Below are 23,616 nucleotides of genomic sequence, written 5' to 3' on the forward strand. Positions count from 1 at the left end.
GGTATTTTGTATTGAGTAAAGTTCAAGATAAAGACATATTTTTCTTGAAATTGAGAAAAATTACATGAGCTGGAAATGTATATGCTGATATGCATTGGTTTTATGGCATTGTGGAAACAGTCCTGTTGGAGATATTTCAAGAGTGTCAATAAAACAAAAGAAAATGTTTTGAGAGGTAACCACATTCATATTATGCTTTCACAGTATTGTAACTATTACATGCACAGTGCAATTTCCAGCTAGAAACCCAAGTACACACTGAGAGGATAACATGGTCTGCCCAGGGGAAAGGGCTGTTACTTGTTTCCTAACAACCCAAAAACTCTAATAAGTTTATGGAAAAATCCATTAAAAGGCAATATCCTGTGCTGGAAATAAACAACAAACTAACCTAGGGAATGTGTACCTCCTAGTTAAAGGCTTCAGGAAATGATGTCATTTAAAGAATCAAAGATGCAACAGAAATCTCTTATGCTCACATTAATAAACTCTTCCATTTGCCCACATATGAAGTAGTGTTTTTGCTTGTATGCACTGTCAGTCTGCTGATTATGAGGGAATGGCAAGACCTTTTTCATAAATTTTTAAACATTGTATGAGCTTGAATAACTCATTAGTTCTAAAGTGATTCATCTGTTAGCTATTTGCTGGCAACTTCAGTGGCATTGTTATCTGTGTTACGTCTTCCTACAGCCACAATTGAAAAGCAGCTCTTACGTGGCGTGTAATGAAAGGGCTTTTAGAAAGAGAGTACTTTTTTTTAGAAAGAGACAAAGTGATATTAAAATTTAACAAGTATTTTATTGTTGAATGAAAATGGTCTTGTCATATGTAATTGAAAAATCTTTCAGTAACTGCAAGACTATTTTTATTACTCATTAACTTCAGAACAGAATAATTAATATTGATACAAAATAATTTCTGAAGTCGCTGGAGTTAACCATAACTACACAGGGAAGAATTTTAAGGCAGCAGTTCCTCCCCATTGTTAATATAAGAGGTCTTCTAATATGAAGTATTATTTATTAGAGAAGGTTTTAACCTTTTCTTGTGTACTTTTCCGAGGAACTCTATAATGATATCATATTTTTTCATATTTCACATGACTCAAATATGTGTCCCTCTGTGGTTCTGGTATTATTTACCTTGGTTACAGACATTTTGTTCAGTGCAATCACCTTCCCATATTGGTTGTGTGGTCACTGACCCAAAAGCAAATTTTAAAATTTTTTATTTTTTTAAACTCAAAGCAGACTGTTACAAACCCACAAAATCTGGGCATCAAAGCCGGTTGTCTTACCAGAAACTACTTCAACTGAAGGCCTTTTTAATTTGCTGATACTCTTTCAGGCAGGTGACAGCTATAAATAATTCTGTCCTGGTACCAGTCCTCTCTGGTTGTGCAGCACAAGCTGCCACAGAGGGCAGTGGAAGGTAGGGGGAGATCAGAGGATGACACTCAGAAATGCCTTTTTTCCCACAGGATTGGTGGGACAGGTGCTTGGAGCTCCAGAGGGTGTGAGCTGTTTTCCAGAAACCAGAGCCACATCGCTTGCCAATGCAACCATGTAACCAGCTTTGCTGTCCTGATGGACATTTCTAAACGAGAGGTGGGTGATGGCAGACTCATGATTTTTGGAGACTTTGGTTTTCAAGGGCTTTAACTCAGATCTTGAGCTTTGTGTGTGACTCAGGGCATTGTGAGCAGATCAATCCCAGTGTCAGGAGTGTGTTGCCTGACAGCACCTGCCGTTGGGTTTGCTGAAAGGAACTTTTTACCTGGTTGGTGCATCCTCAACATGTTTTGCAACTAAAGAGGTGGCATCACCCACTCCTTTGGTCCATAAGTAAATCTATATGTTGGCTCAGCAGTAATGAAAACACTGGCATTCTGAGTAGCAGATTTAATTGGAGAAAAAGCAAGGGAAAACCCCAAGAGATCCTGTCAGTCTGTCTTTCTGCAGAATGGGGAGGTGCTTCCTCTGAAGATTGTCACTTACACAACCGTGTCCATCTCGCTGGCGGCTTTGCTGATCACCTTCATTTTGCTGGTTCTGATCCGCACACTACGTTCCAACTTGCACAGTATCCACAAAAACCTGGTGGCTGCCCTGTTCTTTTCTGAGCTTGTCTTTCTTATTGGAATCAACCAGACTGAAAACCCGGTAAGACTTACTCTGTGTTCATTGCTAGAGTTGTTCTCAAGTTTAAATCAGGGGGTTCATATTGCAGCTTTTACCTTCTCCCATCTGTTTCACTTTCTCATCTTTTTGAATTTTTTTTTGATTTAGCACTTACTTGAAAAATATCAGATTTTTAGTATATTCATGTGTGGTTGATATCATTAATAGCAATGGCAGGCAATAGGACTATATCTCATTTTCAGAGAATATATGACAGCAGCCCTGTTGAAGGTTTATCCCAGGAACTGAACCTTGCATACTGATTTCTTCCTTTCTTTCCATCAGTGTGTTTTCTGTCTTATTTTGTCTATTAAGTAGGATGCTCCCCAGTTTTTCCTGCAGCAGGTACTTCCCAAGCCCAAATGGCTCCTGGTGCTGACTCACATGTTGTCAGTGATGTGGTGCTGGTTGGGTGCTAATATGCACGTTGTACACCCACTGGCCATTCTGGAGAAGCCACTTGCCAGGCGTGGGACAGCTTGCTACTCCAGGATTCAGTAGGAGACCTGTCAGTTTGCTTTGTGCCTTCCAGACACAGTGATTGTTGGCTTCAGCCCATCATACCTGTTGACAAAGCTTAGTGCAAGGATCTCCAGCATTGTGCATGTCAAGAAGTGCAAGTTATTAATAGACTGAGTATGAGATAGATGTAAACCACACACGAAGTGTGTGTGTTCTGTACTTAAGATCTCACTGCTCCCTTAACCATGTGGCATTATATGTAGTATTGCTGCTGTTTCTTAGTAGCCCCCATCCCAAAAGCTATGGCTGCCATTCAGACAGGTAAGATACAGGCAAGGGCTCCAGCACTCCCAGGCTGTACAGGCACCTGTGCCAAACAGGCTGGACACAGATGGGGGATGACATAAGATAAAAAGTATTTCCTTAATAGATAGGAAAAATATTCGAAATATTACTTCAGGGATTATCTGAACACTGAAGAAAATTTATCCTTTAGAAATCTGTTACTGTACATGTTCCAATCTAATTTTTGAGAGGGAAGTACAGTCTTGAGATCAAAACAAAGCAACAACATCAACAATCATGCTGATTTCACATTGTCCAAGCAGCAGAAATAGGATAATATGCCTACATTCAATGAATATCATCACCATCATGGTAGTGACCCTGTGGTGCCTAAACATGCAGCCTCGTTTGCTGTATAACTTAATCCTACACTGTCACTCTGGCTTCTAATATCCACTTGAGCTATAGCATGCATTTTAAAAAGTATCTGACCCTGGCTAATTTCAGCTTCCAGTAACTGAGTGCTGACAAGAACTTTACCTAGTAAATTTGAGAGACCTCTCTTATAAAAATTGTCTTGCCAATAAACCTCTGTTTAATAGTATTTCTTTTGGAAAACTGTATAAAACTTAGCTGCTGAAATTATTCTATTTCTAAGATTCAGGTTAGTCTGTTGGGTTTTTTCTGGGCTTTTTCTCTCACTTTACTTTTTGAAAAATTGTGAATGCCTAACTGGATAAAGCTTTCCAGTTGGTTGCATCACTTCCAATCCCATATACCAAATATATCAGGAACTCAGGTCCTTTATCTGCTGCAATGGTGAGATCATCTGCAGTGACCTGCCCTCTGGGATATGGTCTCATGTCATGTGTGAACTTGTGTTGTCTTTGTTTCATTATATAAATGTTTGCATACTAAAATAACTTTGCTGAAATGAGCTCACCTTGCCAATTGATACACAGCACTCTGTGTAACTTGACCTTTCCCATGCCTTGCTGAGCACACCACTCATTTTTCACTGCATTTCACTACCAAGGGGTTTGTACTCCTTCAGTTCTCCAGCATATCTACTGAGGAGTTGGAGGCCAAGTCCACATTCTTACAGAATTTTACCAAAAATTATGCAGTAAATGGCTACTCATTTCCAGATTCCTTTTATACTATCATGAAGCACCAAGTAGAGGTTTATAAAAATAGTAAAACAGTTCATTATATCAATACCACAAATCCTAATGGTTGTACTTGGTGAGATTGTTCTCTTTTACTCCTTCTCATTTTCATGCTTTGGGGCTCATGGTGGGATCATGTCCTGTAGGACTCAATGAAACGCCCCAAACCTTTAAACCATTTACAAAGATCTTTAATTTACAGAATGTATTTCATATGGCAGAAAGCTGCTCCTTACAGCCAACCCAGTCAATTTGAGAAGGTAGGAGGGCTGTAAGCCATGTCTGCTTGAGACAATTATTCATCTGTCTGTATGGAATGAGAGTTGTCTAACGAGTCATGCACTGATGAACATAAAGAGGTAAAGAATGCTGGAGCACAAATAATGCTGTGCTGCTTGGCACCCAGCCTGGCTTTTATGGGTTTCTGTAAATTTAACAGTCACATTTCTGGGTGAGGTCTTAATCTTTCCCTGGACTATTGATAGAAAGTGATTTATTTTCTTTCTTTTTTCTTACCTGAAAAAGGTAATGTTCAGGGCAGCACTCTACTCATAAGCATGTGAGAATAGGAACAAGAAAAGCACTACTTACATAGAGGGAAGAAAGATGGTTTATTTAGTGAGCCACATTTTCAATAACACTTGATGTTATAATAACACTGATGTGGTAAGTGAATCCAGAAAGTTGGCTGTCTTTGTATGATTCTTTTGCTCAGCAAAGAGGTTAAATGTTCATTAAATAGGGAAATGTAATTTCTGGGCATTATACCATGAAAAACCACTAAAAAGTCATGCCAGAGTCTGAAAGCAGGGTCTGTGCTGCACAGGAACAAAAGGTTACAAAACACAATGTAAAACATTTTTGAAAAAAACTGAATGGTTGCACAAAGTTCTCTTAATTCAAGCTTATCAACAGATCATTGGAAAAATCCTTTGTTTGGCTTCTGAAAGGAGGAGGTTAATTGCAAGATTACAATTCAGGTGTCAATGCTTATGGTCATTCTTGTTTTCACTCATCAAACTGTTAAGTTGGGAGTGAAAATTGGTCAGCAGATATTAGAAATGCAAGTATCTGAAGGTCATAGATTTCAAGGTGGACATTTGATCACAGAGATGACTTCAGCCACCAGTTTGCCCATTGTAGCTGTTACTTTTAGTCACAATGTGGACCTGGTCTCTGGTTTCAGCAGGTCCTTAATTTTTGCTGCTCTCAGCCTGACAGAGCTTAGTGATCTGCTTTACTTTAAAAAAGCAAAATCTTTCATGAGCAGCTCTTCTTAAACTCTGAAAAATGTAATTTTCAGTATATTTGGCAGTATATTTGTTCTGCCAAAATCTCTTTATTACACTTGCCATTAGCTGTACGGGGATCAGCCAATGACTCACCAGGTTGTGATTCAGAAGAGCAACTCTAATTTCCCTGCCCTTTCCCTTCTGCAGTTTGTGTGCACTGTGATTGCCATCCTGCTGCATTATTTCTACATGAGCACCTTTGCATGGATGTTTGTGGAGCAGCTCCACATCTACCGGATGCTGACTGAAGTGAGGAACATCAACTTCGGGCACATGCGCTTCTACTACGTTGTTGGCTGGGGCATTCCTGCCATCATAACAGGTACCCTCAACCACCCCAAAAAGCTTAGTTCCACTGCCATCTTCACTGGCCAGGTTCAGGGAAGTTAACCCATCCCAGAGAGCTATGGGTGTTTTCCTGAACCAGGGCAGCACCAAGCCACTTCGGGCAGAAATCAACCTGAATTTGGCACATCTGTGTACCAAATGTCTGTTGACCCAGCTGAAGTGATACTGATGGTTATCCAATAAGAGAAACACAAGTGTTCAGATTAAATCAGGACTTGATAACATTGCTTGGGAATAACAGTATTTTTATTTGACAAATTTGCCAATAGCATTCAGAGAAATTTTCCTTCCCTGTGCTGGCACCTCCAGATACGGACACATGGAACTACAGTGGCTTCAGAAGCAATGCTGCCTGTCCACAGGACATTACTGCTCTTTACTGGACATTCCCACTACTTACTGTCAACCAGCAGTAAATACTTCCTGAAGGGAATTTCAGTGGCTCTGTTTTACTTGGCATAAAACCAAGCTGGGAATATTCAAGCTGCCTTTTACTTAATTTCAGACACAAAGGCTGTAACTTCCAGTTGAGGGAAAGTAATGAAAAACTGGAGGCAGTAATCTTTTAAACCTATCCAGAGTGATCTGGAGGAGCACATCCATCTCCACCCCCACCATGCCTATTTCTGCCATAGACATTTCCAGAGTTATCCTGAGCACACGGCGCTGTGTTAATTCAGGCAGACAGCTCCTCAGGAACTGTGCTTCATGGAACAGTTGGAGTGGGCTTTTTGGGTTCAACTGTTTCAGCATGTATCTGTTGCCATATGGAAAATCAGATCATAGGCAGTTAACTTTTTCCCAATTAGTTTTATTTTTACAGGTAATATCATACTGTCAGCAATGGCAGAGGTTTAGATGTCTCCGAGATCAAACAAATAGCTATCACTCATGTACACTTGCAAAAATATTATGGAACAAGTTAGATTTAAAAATATGTACTTGTTCTTTTTTCTGTGTGCTTTGAGAAAGTGTAATACCAAATCACAGTGTAGGCTGATACAGATTAATTCTCTCTTCAGGGAGCTGGTAAGTTTTTCCATATCATTTTGTGCCTAAATGATTTCTACTTCTATCAATTTCTAGTAAAAAAGCACAGACCAGAAGGCTCTGCCATTTTGGACATACCCCAAACATTTAAAATAGAAATTGTCCTTGAACTTGTGAAGCATTTCAGACCTATATGACTTTTATCAGTGCATACAGGACTACTGCAATATTTTCAGGAACACTGAAGTGCAATCAGATATTTGGCAACATCATTTCTAGCAAAAAAGAAATATCATTAAATTAATATCAGACCTTCTCAATAGCAGTATTATGCAATTTAAATATCACAAGCATACAATTTTTACATTTTTCTACTTAGATATTGCTCCTGTGATATGAAACTATTTTGCATTTTTAAAACTTTCCAGGTTGTGTCCTGCAATTTATTATCTGAATCTACTGAATTTGCAGTTTTGTTTAAATGAAAAGTCAAATCCCTCTTACTGAGAAAGTCAGGAGATTTTGTGAAATGAAGGATAAAGAAAAATAAGCCTTTAGTTTGCCCTTCCAGGTTTATGAATCATATGAAGAGAAAATTGTTTCATCATGAATAGCACAATGTAGGATTTCTTGCCTCTATATAACTTGTAACTGTACATATTTTAATTAAGCTTCTTTATAAATTTAAATTTCTAAACAGTAAAAAGGTTCCAACTTCATAACATGAATCCTGAACATTATTTAAATTTCTTTATGAGAGAAGGATTGATTATGTTTTTTTAGTAGTGGTATAGTCTAGATATGGGAAGAAATTTTAATTTTGGGACATGCAGAGAACTTTTTTATTTTAAAGATAAATACCATTCATCATCATCATAGCTATCCTGAGAGGGGAAAAAAAAAAACAAAACTGAAGTAGCAGTGGCTTTTTGTATATTATTTTTTCTGCTTTCTGTGCTCAAACTGATATTCATTTCAAGCTGTAACATAGTGATCCTCAGGCATCTGTGATGGGACCAAGCTACTTGGAGAAGGGAGCCTTGGCCTTCAGAGGGGGATAAAACAGTAAAATGCTTACAGAGGAGCACTCCCAACGAGGAAGAACCACATTTAATCACAGTACAGAAATGCAAATTGCCATGAATAAGAATAGAATAGAAGCTGGAAGAAGGCTTACAGCCATCAAAAGAGTGTGGATCTGGAATAGTCCTCCTTTGGGTGTGATAGTGGAATATTTTAAATTTGCTTTAAGCTTGCTCATTTTAGAATGTAGTTTGATCCATCTTGAAGAGGGATTTTATGACTTCCTTGCCACAGGAGCAAAGGCTGGATTTGGCACTCAGCAAGACCCCCCTAGTTCTGCCTGTCTCCAAGGCAGCACGCTAACTGCTCGACATATGTGTGCAGTAACTGCCTTGCCATGGAGACTGCAGAGCTTGTGTTAGAGCAGGTTCTTGCACTGCCCTAAAACCAATATCTCCCAGAACTGGCACTTTTCAAATCCTAAGTAAAGCAGTGAATCTGGAGAGAGTTGAGGCTGCCCCACAGCTGTCTGAGTCACACATGGCTGCTGAGCCCTCAGGAGGGTCAAACCATGCCCCTCCTGCAGCCCTTGGCACACTCCTATGTGCGTGCTGGGGATGGGTGCTGGTGCCCACAGGACTCTTGGCCATAGGACCAGCCCCAGCTCCTGCAAACGTCAGCAGGTATCACTCAGCCTGTACACTCAGTCTGTTAAGGGCAGCCAGGCTGCAGCATTTAATTGATGTGCCAAAATATTTCTCAGTATTACATTGCATTGGCTTAATTCTGCCTTTCAGTAAAGTGTTATTTCACGTGTTGTTGACTGCAGTAATATTTGAAAGATGTACCTGAAGACTGCAATTTGCCCCGTTTTTTTAATAGAGAGCTTAAGAGTAGGATTTTGAGAGGGAAAAATTGTTGTTGTCTGCCAATTACTCATAGAGCCAGAGTCCTATTAATGGGGAAATGCAGTCCTGGGAAACAGACTGTATCCATAGAATTACATCTGTATAAAATACTTTATGGTCCCTTAATCATTTATGGCTAATTCTTTCTGGATGGCAACTGCTGAAGGGGGAGGTGGAAGGGCCAATGAGAGTAGGAAGAGAGGCTAGTCCTATCTCATTCCACATTTCAGTGAAAACAGATCCAATATCCACTGCTTTGCCAAATAGCCAGTTTAGTTTTCATAGACCATAGGCCTGTACCAGATGTGAATATTGGCTGTGGGCCAGTTCTAAGCAGCAAGAGTGAAATGCAGCTACCTTTCCCTTTCTCAGTGTCCTTTCATCAAGAGAAGATGGTTCTTAATGCAGACAAGCCCTCCTTGCAGAGAGCAGCACTGCCATCGGCCTTGGCCGCCTCCCGAGACAGGACATGCTCTTCACTGTGCCCCCGTGCCCAGACAGCATGCTGCAGCCACCTGCCATATGGCACTGGCCACAGGCTTCACAGGGATCACTTTCTGTGTCCTGGAGAAGGAAGATCTCTGCAGACAGGGTACACCTGTCTCCAAGGAGGGAGTGGATCTTTGCACAGGAATTAGCAGGGCTCATTAAAAAAGCTTTAAACTAGGTTTGAAGGGGGAAAGGGAGAAACAAAGCTCACTAGATGCAACTGAGGGCAGAATGCCAGTGTTTGTGGGATAGTGTGCTAGTGAGTCCTTCTGTCTGCCATCTCTGTGGAGGCAGGGGTTGGATGTCCATGTGGCAGCAAAGACCAGGTGTGTCTGTGTTAGAAACCATAGGAATGGTTACCTGTGTTAGGGGGTGTTTTGACTGTCTAGAGCTTGATGCTGGTGATATAAGAGTTGAGTGTTTATGGGTAAGAATCACCTGGAAGGATAACAAGACAGATACCATGGTAAGAGTCTATTATAGATCATCCAGCCAGGATGAGGAGGCAGAGGAAATACTTCACAAGCAGCTGGGAGAAGTCTCACCATCCCTAGTCCTTGTTCTTTTGAGGGACTCGACTAAGCAGGTGTCTGCTGGGAATACAACACAGCAGAAGAGAGTCCAGGAGGTTCCTGGAAGAGAACTTGCTGATGCAGCTGATGAGCTGATGAGCCAGCAAAGGGAGATATCCCACTGAACCTGTTCACTGTGAACAGAGAAGGACTTGTGGGTGATGTGATGGCTGAAGACTGTCTTGGACACAGTGATATAAAATGTTATTTTTCAATTCTCTTAGAAGTAAGGTAGGGGTTCAGCAGAACTTCCACCTTGGGTTTTCACAAGGCTGACTTTGGCCTGTTTAGATACCTAACTCAGAGTTTCTTGAGAGGCAGCCATGAAGGGAAAAGGAGTCCAGGAAGGCTGAACATTCCTCAAGCAGGAAGTCCTAAAGGCACGGGAGCAGCTGTCCCCATGTGGTGTAAGACAAACCAGTGGGGAAGACCAGCCTGGATGGAGAGAGAGCTTTTGCTGGAACCAAGAGAAAAATGGAAGAAAAAGCAGACAACTCAGGAGGAAAGAAAAGATGTTGTGATCACCCCCCCGTACTCAGCACTGGTGAAGCCACACTGCGAATCAGTTCAGTTTTGGGGCCCTCACTACAAGAGGACAACAAGGTGCTGGAGCAAGTCCAAGAGGAGCTGCTGAAGGGTCTGGAACACAAGTCTGATGAGAAGCAGCTGAGGGAGCTGGGGGTGCTTATCCCAGAGAAAAGAAGTCTCAGGGGACACCTTATATGAAATGTCATCTCCGACCTAAGCAGTTCTATGGTGTATGATTTTGCAGGTCAAAGGCAAATCTCAGTCCATCACCATATGGGCAGAGTGTAGGTCACCAAGTCAGGCAGCATTGTAAATCAGCTCAGAGACCCCCTTGGAATTGGCCAGGTTTTGAAAAATAAAATAATAAAAGGTGTGTTTTAAACTCGATTGCCTTGGGGCATTAACTCCATTTCAGACAGTGCCAAAAGCAAGGTGAGGTACCTGGGAAGGCAGTTCTAAATGAATCCCACCTGAGCTCAAGCAGTTAACTCACATAAGTTCCCAGGTTCCTTTGTCTCTGATGTTATTTTAGTGACAGCAAGTTAAGAATGCGCTTTTTTTTCATAGGATAGACATCTCCTCAGTTATGATTCATGTCATTCTGCTGCACAGGCTTATTGAAATTCCTCAACATGTCAGTCACCCTCAAGGCTCATACTGTGTGAGAATGACTTTAAAACTGTGCTGAAACAGAATTAATTTGGGATTTACATTTGTTATGTCGCTGAACTTTGTTCTAGTTGGCAAAACTTAGAGTATTGTTTGATATGAAGTCACCTGGACAAAGATTTTGATTTACAAAAGTTTTATTTCAATTTTTTCCTTGACAGAATTTCCTATTGAATAAATTTTGCCATGATAATTTTGTTTATTTGAAACTACACTTGGTTATAGGCAGTACCTTTCTGATTTACTTTTTCTCCATTTTGTGACACAGGGCTTGCTGTTGGTCTGGATCCTCAAGGCTATGGGAATCCTGATTTCTGCTGGCTGTCTGTTCATGACACTCTGATCTGGAGTTTTGCTGGGCCCATTGTAATGGTTGTTGTTGTAAGTAGGAGAAGTTGGCATCCAGAACTGTCTCTTCTGTACTGCTACCTTTTCTCATAAGTTTTGTCAAACAGTAGTCATGCAAAGCAGCCATGTTATTTACATTTGAAGCATATGTACTCGAGCTTGCATCTTTTGCTTCAATAGATAAGACATGAACTAAGATCCTGGAAATCAGAGGGTTGCTTGCCCATACAAAGACTGCTTGTGGAGAATGGCTGTATGGCCAGAAACCTATTTCTCCTTCACTTTGTTCCATTTTTGTAGGGTTTGTCTGTGAGATTAGTAAACAAATCAACAAAATGAGCCATAACAAGTCACTTCATCCAGAAGTCCTAAAGGAATATTAAATATTTCCACTTTCAGGAATTTAAAAGAATGGGCTGCTGTTTAACTTTTACCTTACAGGTGCTCCTTCAAAATAACACCAGAAGATAAATATTCATGGTTTGATTCTTATTTTGAATGCCAAATACAAGTTCTGGTCTCCTCACCTGAGAAAGTAGACCTGGAAGCAGTGTAGGTTATGGTCACAACTCATCAGAGACATGGGATAGCTCCCACTGGAGGACCAACAAGTGGACTAGGAGTCTTAAGCCTAGAGAAGTGAAAGCTACAGAGAAGGGGGAAGGAGGAGCCTGTAATTGTGTGTTCTATGACACACTGGAGAAAATGGCTATGGACCCAACCATTCAAGGTCTTTCCCAACACAAGCAGTAGCAGGAGGCAGCAGATCTAGCAGAAACAGGACAAGCTGCATGATTTCTCCACAGCATTTTTAGTCAGAAATTCCTAGAAACTGGACAATGGCAGTGGTAAAACTACACAGTGTATGATATGAAAATGAATGATGAGGTAAATTCTCAGCATTAACATTCACTAAGAGTGATTAAGTACAAATGCACCACCAACCTAGTACATCCCAGCTGACATGGAAATCCATGGAGACTGGAGGTTTATTCAGAGTAATTATCACTGTATGCTCTGCTAGAAAATATTCCTAAATTCTGGTTTGACCCAACTGAAACAAGGTGCTGAGCTGAGGTGGACACTGGTTTGGACAAGGACAGCCATTCTTGAGTTTTTCTTTCCCTCAAGCATTTTTGCATAGGGTTGTGTTACTGAGTTTTATCCAGACCTAGTGCCAGGATGTCTTTGACTATATTGCCTTGAAACAAGGTGAATATTGGAATTTAGAGACCTATAAGTTGAACAAAAAATATTCTTGGTGCCACAAAATCCAATTGCATTGTTATTGAAAATAGACCTGTAACAAATATACAGAAAGAATCCATGCTGTTATTTCAATTCTCTTTCAGATAAACACTGTCATCTTTATACTAGCAATGAAAGCATCATGCAGACGAAGGCAACGTTCATTTGAAAAAACAGGAGTCATGTAAGTTTGAGTTCAAAAACCTGTAGGAGTTCTGACCAGAAATAATAAAAGACAGAATTGCCTAAAATCAAGCTTTGGAAATAATTTTTTTTTTTGGAGTAGAGTGTTGGTAGAAGCAATTGGAGCTGCTTCACCCTGCCCACTCCTAGGGTTCCCTTGAAGATCCTCTAAAACTTCCACCATGGTGCTCTGCATGGTGCACCACCAAGTGTAAGCAGGAAAAGGGAGAAGGGAAAGATCTGTCCTTCAGATGGTATCATTGCAGTCCTTCCAGATCTTTCATTATAGTCTCTACTACACTGTCACTTCACCTCTGCCCATGGCATGGCCAGGTAGACATAATTCTGGGTCTCCCTGTGCTTGTGCATGGCTCAGAAAGGTCTCCCCTCTCAAGTGTCTGGGTTACCAGCTGTGCCATGGCAGAGATCCACTGACATTCCATGCTGAGGGCTAACTTCCCTGCATCCCATGCTCAGTGGGATGAGCAGCATTGCAAGTTGCAACCTGCCACCCTCCTGAGCTGCTGTGGCAGCCTCTTCTCATTAACATCTGTTTCGCCCAAAGCTCAGAATTTTCCTGTGAACTCAAATGTGATTAGCTAGTGCAGAACAGCCCCTTGAGTTTTTTGGGCTTTTTTTTCCAATAAGGTAGCTGTATGAGATTTCAAATAGCTACTTCTCATTATTTTTTTCAGCTCTGGGTGTAGCTGTGCTGTGGACACATTGACATGGCTTTTCCACTCCTGGTTTCCCTGGAGCTAGACTTTGTGGTTCTCTGAACCCTAAGCTTAATGAAAACTAGAATCTGAGGGTGAGCTCCCCAGCAGCATGGGTGGCCCAGTTAATAGTAATAAAAGTGTGGAGGGAGCAATGTTGGTACAGTGCCATGCTCCTCTTGGCATGCCCTTTCCAGCCCCAGTTTCCATGCAGCTGTCAGTTTTGTGCATTCTGAACCCTGACCCCAATTGTGTCTGGGTTTCTGAATGAGGCCTAAATCTCCCTAAACCAAGGAGTATAATTGCTACCTAATGGCAGCAGTTTTACTCATAATATAAAACTTTTGCCACTAGATTTGCTTCTGTCTTTTGAAAGTGTCTGTGGAAATTGTATTTTTAGCAAACAAATATTCCCTGAGCTCACTCAGTCCAAAACCTTGGTTAGTAACGTTGGGAAGGAATGTGAGAGTGAAGTTGACAAACTGAAATGAGATGGATATGGCCATTTACTGCCCAGATGTGTTCCTCAGAGTCATAAAGGCTGAACAGCATGGGCTTGTAAAACAGATTTGTTTGAACAAAGTCTTGGAAATGAACTTGGAAAGAAATCACTTTTTAAACATGAAATGCTAACCTGTGGAGTATTGCTGCGAGAGAGTTGGAAACTGGGAGTTGGTAAACACTGCCCTAATTTTCCCAAAGGGCTTTTCCAGTTGCCAGGTTGTTGGGCACAAACCACCATCCATGGGGAGATGCTGGGCTGTTCCCTTGTATCCTATCACCCTGCAAATGTCCATCTGTGTTTGTTTTGCAGCTCTGTGTTGAGGACAGCATTCCTGCTCCTGCTGCTTATCAGCGCCACGTGGCTGCTGGGGCTCATGGCAGTCAACAGCGACGTCATGACATTTCACTATCTCTTTGCCATTTTCAGCTGCCTGCAGGTAAGCTGAGTAGTATCTTGCCTGTGGTAGACCTTGGTGAGCACACTGCCACACCCAGACCTCCAAAAACCTGCTCAACGTGAGCTAACTTACAAAAAACAGAGATCTCAAGGGCAATTTTTGCTTTCTCTTCTCAAGGAGAGAGTTCTTTTCACCAAAAATATAATTTTAAGTAATTACCTCTCTCACTTTTAGTCATTCTAAAGATAAGTGCACTACCATAGTAACCTGTGACAGTAGGCAGTTATACCTCTGTCTTGCTAGACACAAAGTCTTCGTTACTGTGTTCTGTGTGCTCTTTCTTAAGTCATTCTGTTGCTATCACAAATGAGAGACTGCTATATTTCACACCAAGAGTCAAAGGCTCCAACTTCAAGGCTTTCACAAATCAAGTTACTGTTCAAAGAAATGAGACAAATAAGGATTTTCAAATACAATGTGAATTGCATTTTCCTGGGTTGCTTGTCCCACTTTACACAACTGTTGATTAAAGATGCAAAAAGTAGTTATTTGTAGGAGACTTGGTATGGAAGTAGTCACAGAGCTTCATGTGGTTACAAATTGAATGTGAGCAAGGATGACAGTAACTGCCCTAGTAGGTGCCTGCAGTACTAAAACAGCTGCTGCAGGACACTCAGCTGCAGCACAGCAGCCACAACTTGCAGCCACACAGAAAACAAAGCCTGATGGAGATGGTTGTCACTGGCCTGGAAGCACAACAATATAGGTCAGCCTGGAGCAAGATTTTTTTGCCACTGCAACTGGTGTGCTCTGAAACAAATCCACCTACTCAGGCTGTAAAACCAGGCTTCCACAAATCTAAAATAAAATTAAATTAAACATAAACCTGATGAGAGGGACAAAGGTCAGCAGCCAGAATTCTCCAAACTTGCCCAGAGAGGCACAGACGTATGTGACATTTCACATCACTGCCTTCTTTGAACTTGTATTTTTAAAGAGACATTTATGTGAGTTTTATTAATGAATAATCCCAAAGTGCTAGAGCCAGCTAAGATCACATTTGATTGAACATTAAGAAAGTGAGCTTGAAGTTTAAAGTTACTCTAAGTCAATTGCTTTGGCTGAAATCATGAAATTCAGGCTTCTTATAATGTTGGTACAGCTGCAACTTCGTGAGTATTGGCTTTTCTATACTGTGTGTCCAACCAAAGTTGATAACAATTTGGCAGCTGTGTTAATTCCCTTAGAGCAAGTACATCTGAAGGCACACACGTGTGTGTGCCCTGCCCCCAGCAAAAGCTGTTAATGTGTGTTCCTGGCAGCCAGAAACTGTCCAGCCCTGGGGCCTTCACTGATTTTCCCACCAGAGGCATTGCTTAACCAAGGAACTTAGGCAACAAAAGAGTTGGGACCTCTCTGCCCCCAGCACCTCTTCACATCTCACAAGGCTTTCTAAAATTCTCTTAGACACAGTATTAAGGGCTTCTTTCACAGAAGTTGCACAGAAGTGTTAGGAGATCAGTTAATTCCATTTCAGTCAAGAAAGAAAATATTTATTGCATTTGAAATACAACGTCATGGGCTACAAACTAGAATTCAGGGGTTGTTTCAAAATGGGCATTCTCTAATATCTGTATTTGCAATGTGGTAGTAGTGAAGCATTTACATTTTCCTCTCTCTAAAATTATCCAGGGGCTGTTCATTTTCTTCTTCCACTGTGTATTTAACAAAGAAGTGAGAAAGCACTTGAAGAACACTTTAACTGGAAAGAAACCTCTTCCAGATGATTCCACTGCAACAAGAGCTACATTGTTAACTGTAAGAAAAAAAACATTGAGAGAAAAAACATCCTCTTGCTGGTAGAAGTTACCTAAAATAAACTTATAGGTGGCTTATCTGCAGTTAAGTGAACTGAAGGATTGCTTTCAGTGACTTGCACAAAGATTACTGATGGCATCTCTTGAAAGTTTTGATTTTTATTTTAATTTAAATCTTTGAGAGAAAATAATTCTTTTCCCTGGTATCAAAACCCATTTGGTTCTTTGAAACTTAATACATTTGTGGGTAACATGAGCTTCTGGAAGAGTCATTCACTATTGCTTTATGTCCTTTTTTCCCCTGTCAGCGATCTCTGAACTGTAACAACACGTACATAGAAGAGCCCAACATGTACCGCACAACTATGGGGGAATCCACTGTCTCCCTAGAGAGCACCGTCAGGTCAGCCAAGAGCCACAATAGCTACCTTGCTTATATTCTCAGGTAATCCGGTGGCAGGTGCATGGCTTTCAGGTGCTTGCCTTTCCCTTTTCATTGCTCTTGTGGAAATCAGAACTCTGGTTCAAATGCTACTTGGTTTATGTCTTAACAGTTCTGTTTCATGTGACTGTCATTCTCTTTGGTCATTTTCTGTTGCATGTGTCTTCGGGGCAGGGTTCCACCAGCTCGGTGGTTAACCTAAGAGTGATGTTACCTAGGTGGGCTGTGCTGCTTGCCTGTTCTAATTCAGATGTGTCTCAAGGAGCACAGTTTAGCTCATTGACTTTTTCAGAGTGTGATTCATATGGCATAAGGCAGATAGCTACATCAGGATAACCTCTGTCTCACCATAAAGTGACTGTGCAGTCAAGCACAGGCTGGCTGGCATCCCCTGCAGCTGTCTGCATGTCTGCTTTGTTGTTAAGAACAGTGAAGTGACCAAGAAAGTTGTCCTCTGTTTTTCTTCTCAAAGGGATGAGGCTGCTCATAAACTCAGTGGATCCTCAAGTCAAGCAAGGGCTGGTCAGACTGAAGCAGATTCCTCCATTTTTCATAGGAATCCATCCAAATCCAATGGTAAGAATAATTTCTAAATGCTTTGACCCATTTGTGCACTTTCTTCTCATCATATTCTTTGAAGTCTTCTGTAACAGAAAGAATAATTAGAATTATTAGGTGTTCTCATTCTCATTATGCCATTGGTATAACAAGCTATGCAATGGCTGCCTTACAAGGAAATGCTGGAATGGAAGTATCATATGTTTGCTGCTTGTGATGGTTTAATTTTTATTTGTTGTTCTAACAGCTGTTGACAGTTTATGGAGTCCCCTTTCTCACAAATTATGTACTGTAGCTCTTGATTTTTAGTTGGAGAAATTGTAATGTTTAAGACCTTGAGGAAATATTTTCCTTTACTGCTCTGTGGTTTGTACAAAAAATGAGAAGTGCCTCTTGTCTGCTTTTCTTTCATTTTGGTCTTGACATTAAATTTTGTTTCCTTGTAGCAGTTTTTAAGTGCATTTCAGATTCTTGGTATTTCTAGATATCTTCTTTTGCCAGTGTGTTGTGTTCATTGAGATCCAATAGGGTTAATGCTCTGCATATTAAATAGTGAAAAATATGTTCCCACTCTGTTCTCATGTCCTGTACATGTAAAAGATCCTGCCCACTAGCTAAGCTGAGAGGTTGTGCTTCCCAGTGATTATGCTGCTGTCCTTCTGAGTTTATCCTATATACACTTACAGATGTAAGAGCTCATTCCTCTCAGGGTCTGAACCAGATTCCTGCCTTTCCTTTCTCCTTGTGCATTTATCAGGTAGATTTGTTCAACGCCTATTTACCTTGCACTGTGTTTTGCCATCCCCATTTGCAGAGCACGATTCAGACTCCGACAGCGAGCTGTCCCTCGATGAGCACAGCAGTTCTTACGCCTCCTCCCATTCCTCTGACAGCGAGGAAGATGGGCTCGAGACAGAGAAGCAGTGGAACACATCTACATCCAAAAACAACGAGCATGGCCCACTCCACAGCACACCCAAAGGTACCCCCAGTGCCAGGGGAGGGCAGTGGTGCTCTAAAATAGCTTTAGATTAGATGGGATAAATTTGCCCCACTACAATGCAACTGAGGCAGCATCTCTACCTCTGTGCCTTGCTTCTGGAGAGATCCTTGTTGTTTCCAGCATAGAGACCTTTCTTCTTTCAGAGCTTGTTCACAGGGGTGGCTGAGTACTGAATCACACAGAATGCTGAATGCCTTAAGGTAGAGTGAACTTTGCAGGCAGGTCCCCAAAGCACTTGGACATGGCATTACCAAGCCAGCAAAATCATGTATGAAAAAGAGGAGAAAGGAGCCACGTGTTTTGAGGGCAGGGGAAAGAAATGCCTGCCCCTCCTCAGGCAACAAAGGCATTGTTGTTGGGGAGGCTCTGGACTTAAAGAGTTGGCAATCATTGACCATTAATATAATTTCTGTGTGGCAGGATGCAGGCATTTCTAAACATAGTTGATCCTGTCATAATGAAAGGCAACTTTGAATGACAAACATCCAGGCTGTATGCTGTGGCTCTTCACAGATACAGCACAGGGTGCCTGGGGTGCTCTCAGCCTTCAGAAACCAACCTCCCCAAGGAGGGATCTCTGACCCTGAGAGCTGAGAGGGTAGGTTTGCCTCACACTTCTCCATAATGGAGCTGGCAACCTCACTCTGGGGCGGTTTGGACACCCTGCCATCCTACCAGGTGAAATTTTTGGCTATTTAATACACCTCAAGGGCAGTGCAGTCCAGCAAGGGCACAGCTCCTCTCCAGCCACAGAGGCCAGGCAGTGGTTGAGAGAACATATCAAAGGTGTTTTTTGAGCTAGTGTTTTTTTGCATTGCAGTTGATACCCTTCCCAATCATGTGAAACCCTATTGGCCCACAGAGTGCGTAACAGCCAGCGATGGTGAGGACCCTGGTAGGAAACAGAAACTCAAAGTAGAGACCAAGGTCAACGTAGAGCTTCACAGGGAAAACCAGGTGAACCACAGCAATGAAGCACCACAGGACAAGGAGAACGAAGGGCAGCAGAAGGAGAACAGACCTCTGGCCCACCAGAATAACCAGCAGCCGGAACAGAGGAAAGGTAGCACAGCCAACCCAGCCTCACAGTTGGATTGGGAGACTGGGGGGGTTAATGAGCATTAATTAGTTTAAAAGGTAGCTCTGTCGGGGAAAAATACTTTCCAAATGGCTCCAACTTGTGTAGCCAGATACACCATGGGAAGTAGTAGGTAGTAATTAGTAACTAGTAACTAGTAGGTAGTTGCTGAAGTCTCTTCTTTTGTTGATGAAATGAAGTGCCAAACTAGAAGTCTTAGTAACAAATAGAGAATGTAACATCTTGCATGTGCTTAGCTTGATAAATGGAATTACTGATACACTTAAAAATTTTTATTATTCCCTCTTTTCCTTAACAGGCATCTTAAAAAATAAAGTTACCTACCCTCCCCCACTGGTGGATAAGAATATGAAGAACCGTTTGCGGGAAAAGCTGTCGGATTACAATCAGAGCACAGTCTCATCCAGGACTACTTCCCTAGGGACAAATGAGGGGCTCCGCTCTCCTTCGGACTCAGGGGTCACAGTGAAAAATGTCCGGAGGGAGCAGTCTCGAGACCAGCTCAATGGCATGGCCATGAGCCTCCACGTGGGAACAGGGCATGCTGACACCTCAGACTCAGAGTAAGTGCCCTGGGATGCCCTCTTGTGCTCTCACCCTTCACCTTCCAACCCCAGACTCACACATGAGCTAAACTTTCCTCTGGTGACTGGCCAGAGTCCATCACCAGTGACTGTCTTGATGGTCAGCCCATAACATGTCTCCAGGCCGTGGTGTTCCAGCCATGAGACGGCCAAAACAGGTATCCTGGGCAAGTTGTGTGATAGACACCTGCTGCTGGGTCACCCTGGCATGCTCTGAACTGGCAGGCTGATGTGGTACTGGCACACTTGGACAGGAGCAGCCACACTCTGCCCTGCCACCCTGCCAGGATTGGGTGGGCAAAGGCACAAGGCTGTGGTGTCAGTGTCCATCTGGGCAGAGGGAAGCCATGGCTGAGGCAGGAGACCCCAAGGCTGGAGAGATAACCGAGCTACCGATCCTAAATTACCAGGCATGTGATTCCTACCTGCTGCATGGCAATCAGTGTGTGAATTTACCATTGTAATCTAAATCAAACATAGACAAAAGGCTGAGCAAGCTCTCGGCCAAAGGAAATTCTCAGAAACCTCATTACTCATCATAATTTTTGCATTTCAAATTAAGACAACAGCCATATGTTAAGTGTCTGCAGGCATTTTATTCATATAGTCTCATTTGTTAGTAGCATGAGTAATAGTCTTACTGTTTCACCAAACTGAGAGAAAATTTCTCACCCAGCTTTAAATCTGGCACTGTCTCACCAGGCTGTAAATATCCCTGTTGGGTGTACAGACCATTCCCACCTCACTACAAAAGCACATCTTTGGATTGCTGGGATTTGGCTGATGAAATAGATCCTAGTTAGCCAGGAAACATGGATGTTTTGATAAGCCATTACTGAATAAGCTGCTACCAGGTAACACAGTCGTTACTGGAGAATAACTCGCTAGCTTGTACTAAGGAACTGTGTTACCTCCAGAGCTTTGGCATCATGGAAAGCTCTGCTGTTGGCAGAGATTGCACAAATTGCACAGATTGCACAAATCCATCTGATACACCAGGCTTCTAACAGCTTGTAAGATCTGTGTGTGAACCTTGCATCCTCAGCAAAGCATTAGACAAACACAAGCCCTCTGCACAACTTCCTCTAAAACATTTTTGTTGTGTACTGCCTGAAACTGTTTCTCCCAGCTGGTCTCCCCCTCTAGGACAGCAAGCAGTGGATTGGCAAGGCATGGTAACTTCACAGAGCATGAGCCCTTACTAAAAACAATTAGGTGGGTTTGGGTGGAGTGGTTTGCCTGTGCCTGTTTAACCCTAAGCCTGCATGATCACTTCTTCTCACTGACAGAGGCAGTAATGAAACTTCAATTTGAACCATCAGGGAACTGTGATCACCTCTGCACGGTTCCGACTCCTCGCCTTGGACTTCATCAGAGCGGCCACACGGCGAGGAGGGTGAGGGGGCATCCATTCCCACGTGGCTTCACCTTCTGGCAGACTCCTGGCTGCTCCCAGCTGCACTTGCAATAAGGGCTCTGTGTGGTACACTCCTCCCACAGGAACCCATGCTGAAAACATGGGGATGGCCACAGGAATGCACTGTGATGGACAGACACCTGTGCACCCTGCACACAGTGCTGCAGGGGTTGCTTGTTCCAGCGGAGAACCAAGGAAAAACACATTGTTTCCTAGTGGACCTACAATGAGCCTAAAGACAAGCACTATGAGGTGTCTCTTGTGGAGTTTTGATGGCTACAGCGTGAGCCCTTGAGGGTTCTGAGCTCTAGGGAGGAATATCTAAACAAGTGTCCTTTGGTTTCTATGCCAGCATCTCTGTCCACCCCCCTACGGACACGTCGTCTTAAGAAAAAAAAATCCTTTATATATATATATATATAAAAAGTGTAGATACTTTTATATATTTTGTATGGTGTTGCTAAAGACAAAGTTCCTTTGTATATTTTACATTTATACTGATCTTCTTAATTTGATAATAGGAAACCAATTAAAAAGATGTTTTGATATTTTTTATATGAACATTGCACAATTTTACTTGAATTTGGCGTTTGATAAGTAACTGAGGTTTGCATGGAAGCCACCTTCAGACACAATGCAGTTTTCAATGTACTACAGTAAAGATTACATTAAAAACCATGACTATAATTTATAAGTTCTGTTAACAGATTTTGGAACACTTATAAGGGCACAGTATGTTTTTCTCATAAGCTCTTCTAAAACCTACAATATTTTTTTCATTTTTTTGCATTGAAGTGTTCAGGAACTGAACTTCAGGACTACACATGTCTTTGTGTAAGGTTTCAACACAGTCTTTGTCTGGAAGAATTCAAATCAGTATTTCCCTTACAAAGAGCAAGAAAATAATTGGTGTGATTGTATGGTAGGTTTTGACCCTGGTCTGGCTGTGCAACAAACCAGCACTCTGCATGTCCCAAGGACAGGGCCCTCCTCCCATGGATCAATGTCTGCCTCAGGTGTTTTTCTCTTTTTTAGCTCATTGGATTCAGCACATTACTAATCAAAGCAGAAATACATGACTTAAAAGCAGATTTGACTGCCCAGCTCTTTAACAAAGCACTGCTCCTCTTGATAGTTCAAAAAGTTCATGAAAGGCTTAAGGTTTCGTGTTTCCCACAAAATGTGCTGGTTTCACAAGTTTAGGAAAGTTAAGTGTGACCTGTCTGCTGTTTTCACCTTCCTGCAATGTTTACAAAAAGAGGAAGAGTAAGCTGTGAAAAAGTTTGCATCCAGCAGTGCAAGGCAGAGCTCAGCCGGTGGCTGCCATGGTGGGAATACTTGACTGCAGGGATGGCAATGCTGTGCCTGTGCCTGCTGCCTGCCAACAAGGCTTTCAGGAGCTCCCTGCTCACCATAGCAGCCCTTCTGGGAAAATATTGGCTATTGTTTGTGCAAATGTGTGTGAAGGGGAAGAAAATCGGGCTAAATAAAATGCAGGAGTTGGAGAAAAGATGAGAAACTGTGTACTGTACTCTCGGTTTCATTGTATTCTTATGCATTTTCAAAGTATCAAGGAGGCCTTTGGAAGGGGAGAGGAAGGAAAGATGCTGTTCCTTTAAAAATTATGCAACACACTCTGACATTTTCTGACAGAAAAAAATATTTGAATGTTTTAAGGGTCTGGCACTTGGCTGTGTGCTCAGGCATTGTGTATAACCCATGCTAGTTGTTCTTACATCTGTGTATGTATATTTTGTCCCAGTGAGATGTAGGTAGTTTTTATTTTGATCAGAATTGTTGCAGTAAATGAGGGTCAGTTGTATTAATGACAAAAAAATTAAAACCTATTTTTATGACTTTTTAAAAGCTTTATGGCAGATTAGACACTGGAAGTTTGTTTGTTTTTTTAACAAATGTATTTATTAATGTGCAGAACACTGGAATTGCATCACAGATGAAAGGAGAATTTACAATAAATTAAGAAATTTTTTTGAACTTGTATTCTTCCTCTGGTGGTTTATTTTGAAGTGCAGCACAGATGAGAGTCCAAATAGCATTTCCTGGGCATTAGCAGGAGCAGGAAAATACAGGTACCCACCTCTCACTGAGGCAGCAGAGGCTGTAAAGCACCAACCAGGCAATGCAGCCCAGAGCCCTGGACTGGCACAGGATGCCACAATGTGCATGGCATTTCAGTCCAAACCTGTGGAATTCTTCAGATATGGGAAATAGTCCATGGAAGAGAAATGCCCTCTGCTAACCTGGAGCAAAGCAGATCACCAGGAAAGCATCAGATTTAGAAAAGGATGTGTGGGAGCAGTTGAGGGGAGTGGCTGCAGCCTGCAGGGAGTGACAAGAGCCTCTGGGACGGTCTGGGCTCT

At 42.0% G+C, this 23,616-nt stretch overlaps 1 protein-coding gene across 1 annotated transcript in view; it reads left to right on the forward strand.

Annotated features, from left to right (window-relative positions):
• Positions 1-23,230, forward strand: part of CELSR1 (cadherin EGF LAG seven-pass G-type receptor 1) — a 160,859-nt gene extending 137,629 nt beyond the window's left edge. The window contains exons 23-35 of the mRNA XM_056482024.1: positions 1,484-1,610; positions 1,965-2,165; positions 5,539-5,713; positions 11,187-11,299; positions 12,619-12,698; positions 14,228-14,354; positions 16,008-16,133; positions 16,441-16,577; positions 17,047-17,150; positions 17,947-18,114; positions 18,956-19,198; positions 19,533-19,797; positions 21,108-23,230. Coding sequence (XP_056337999.1) covers positions 1,484-1,610; positions 1,965-2,165; positions 5,539-5,713; positions 11,187-11,299; positions 12,619-12,698; positions 14,228-14,354; positions 16,008-16,133; positions 16,441-16,577; positions 17,047-17,150; positions 17,947-18,114; positions 18,956-19,198; positions 19,533-19,797; positions 21,108-21,132 — 1,891 coding nt within the window. The 3' untranslated portion in view covers positions 21,133-23,230. The remainder of the gene's footprint in view (positions 1-1,483; positions 1,611-1,964; positions 2,166-5,538; positions 5,714-11,186; positions 11,300-12,618; positions 12,699-14,227; positions 14,355-16,007; positions 16,134-16,440; positions 16,578-17,046; positions 17,151-17,946; positions 18,115-18,955; positions 19,199-19,532; positions 19,798-21,107) is intronic.
• Positions 23,231-23,616: the final 386 nt, after the last annotated feature.

This window comes from Oenanthe melanoleuca, chromosome 1A (assembly GCF_029582105.1).
Source record: "Oenanthe melanoleuca isolate GR-GAL-2019-014 chromosome 1A, OMel1.0, whole genome shotgun sequence".
Taxonomy (NCBI): domain Eukaryota; kingdom Metazoa; phylum Chordata; class Aves; order Passeriformes; family Muscicapidae; genus Oenanthe; species Oenanthe melanoleuca.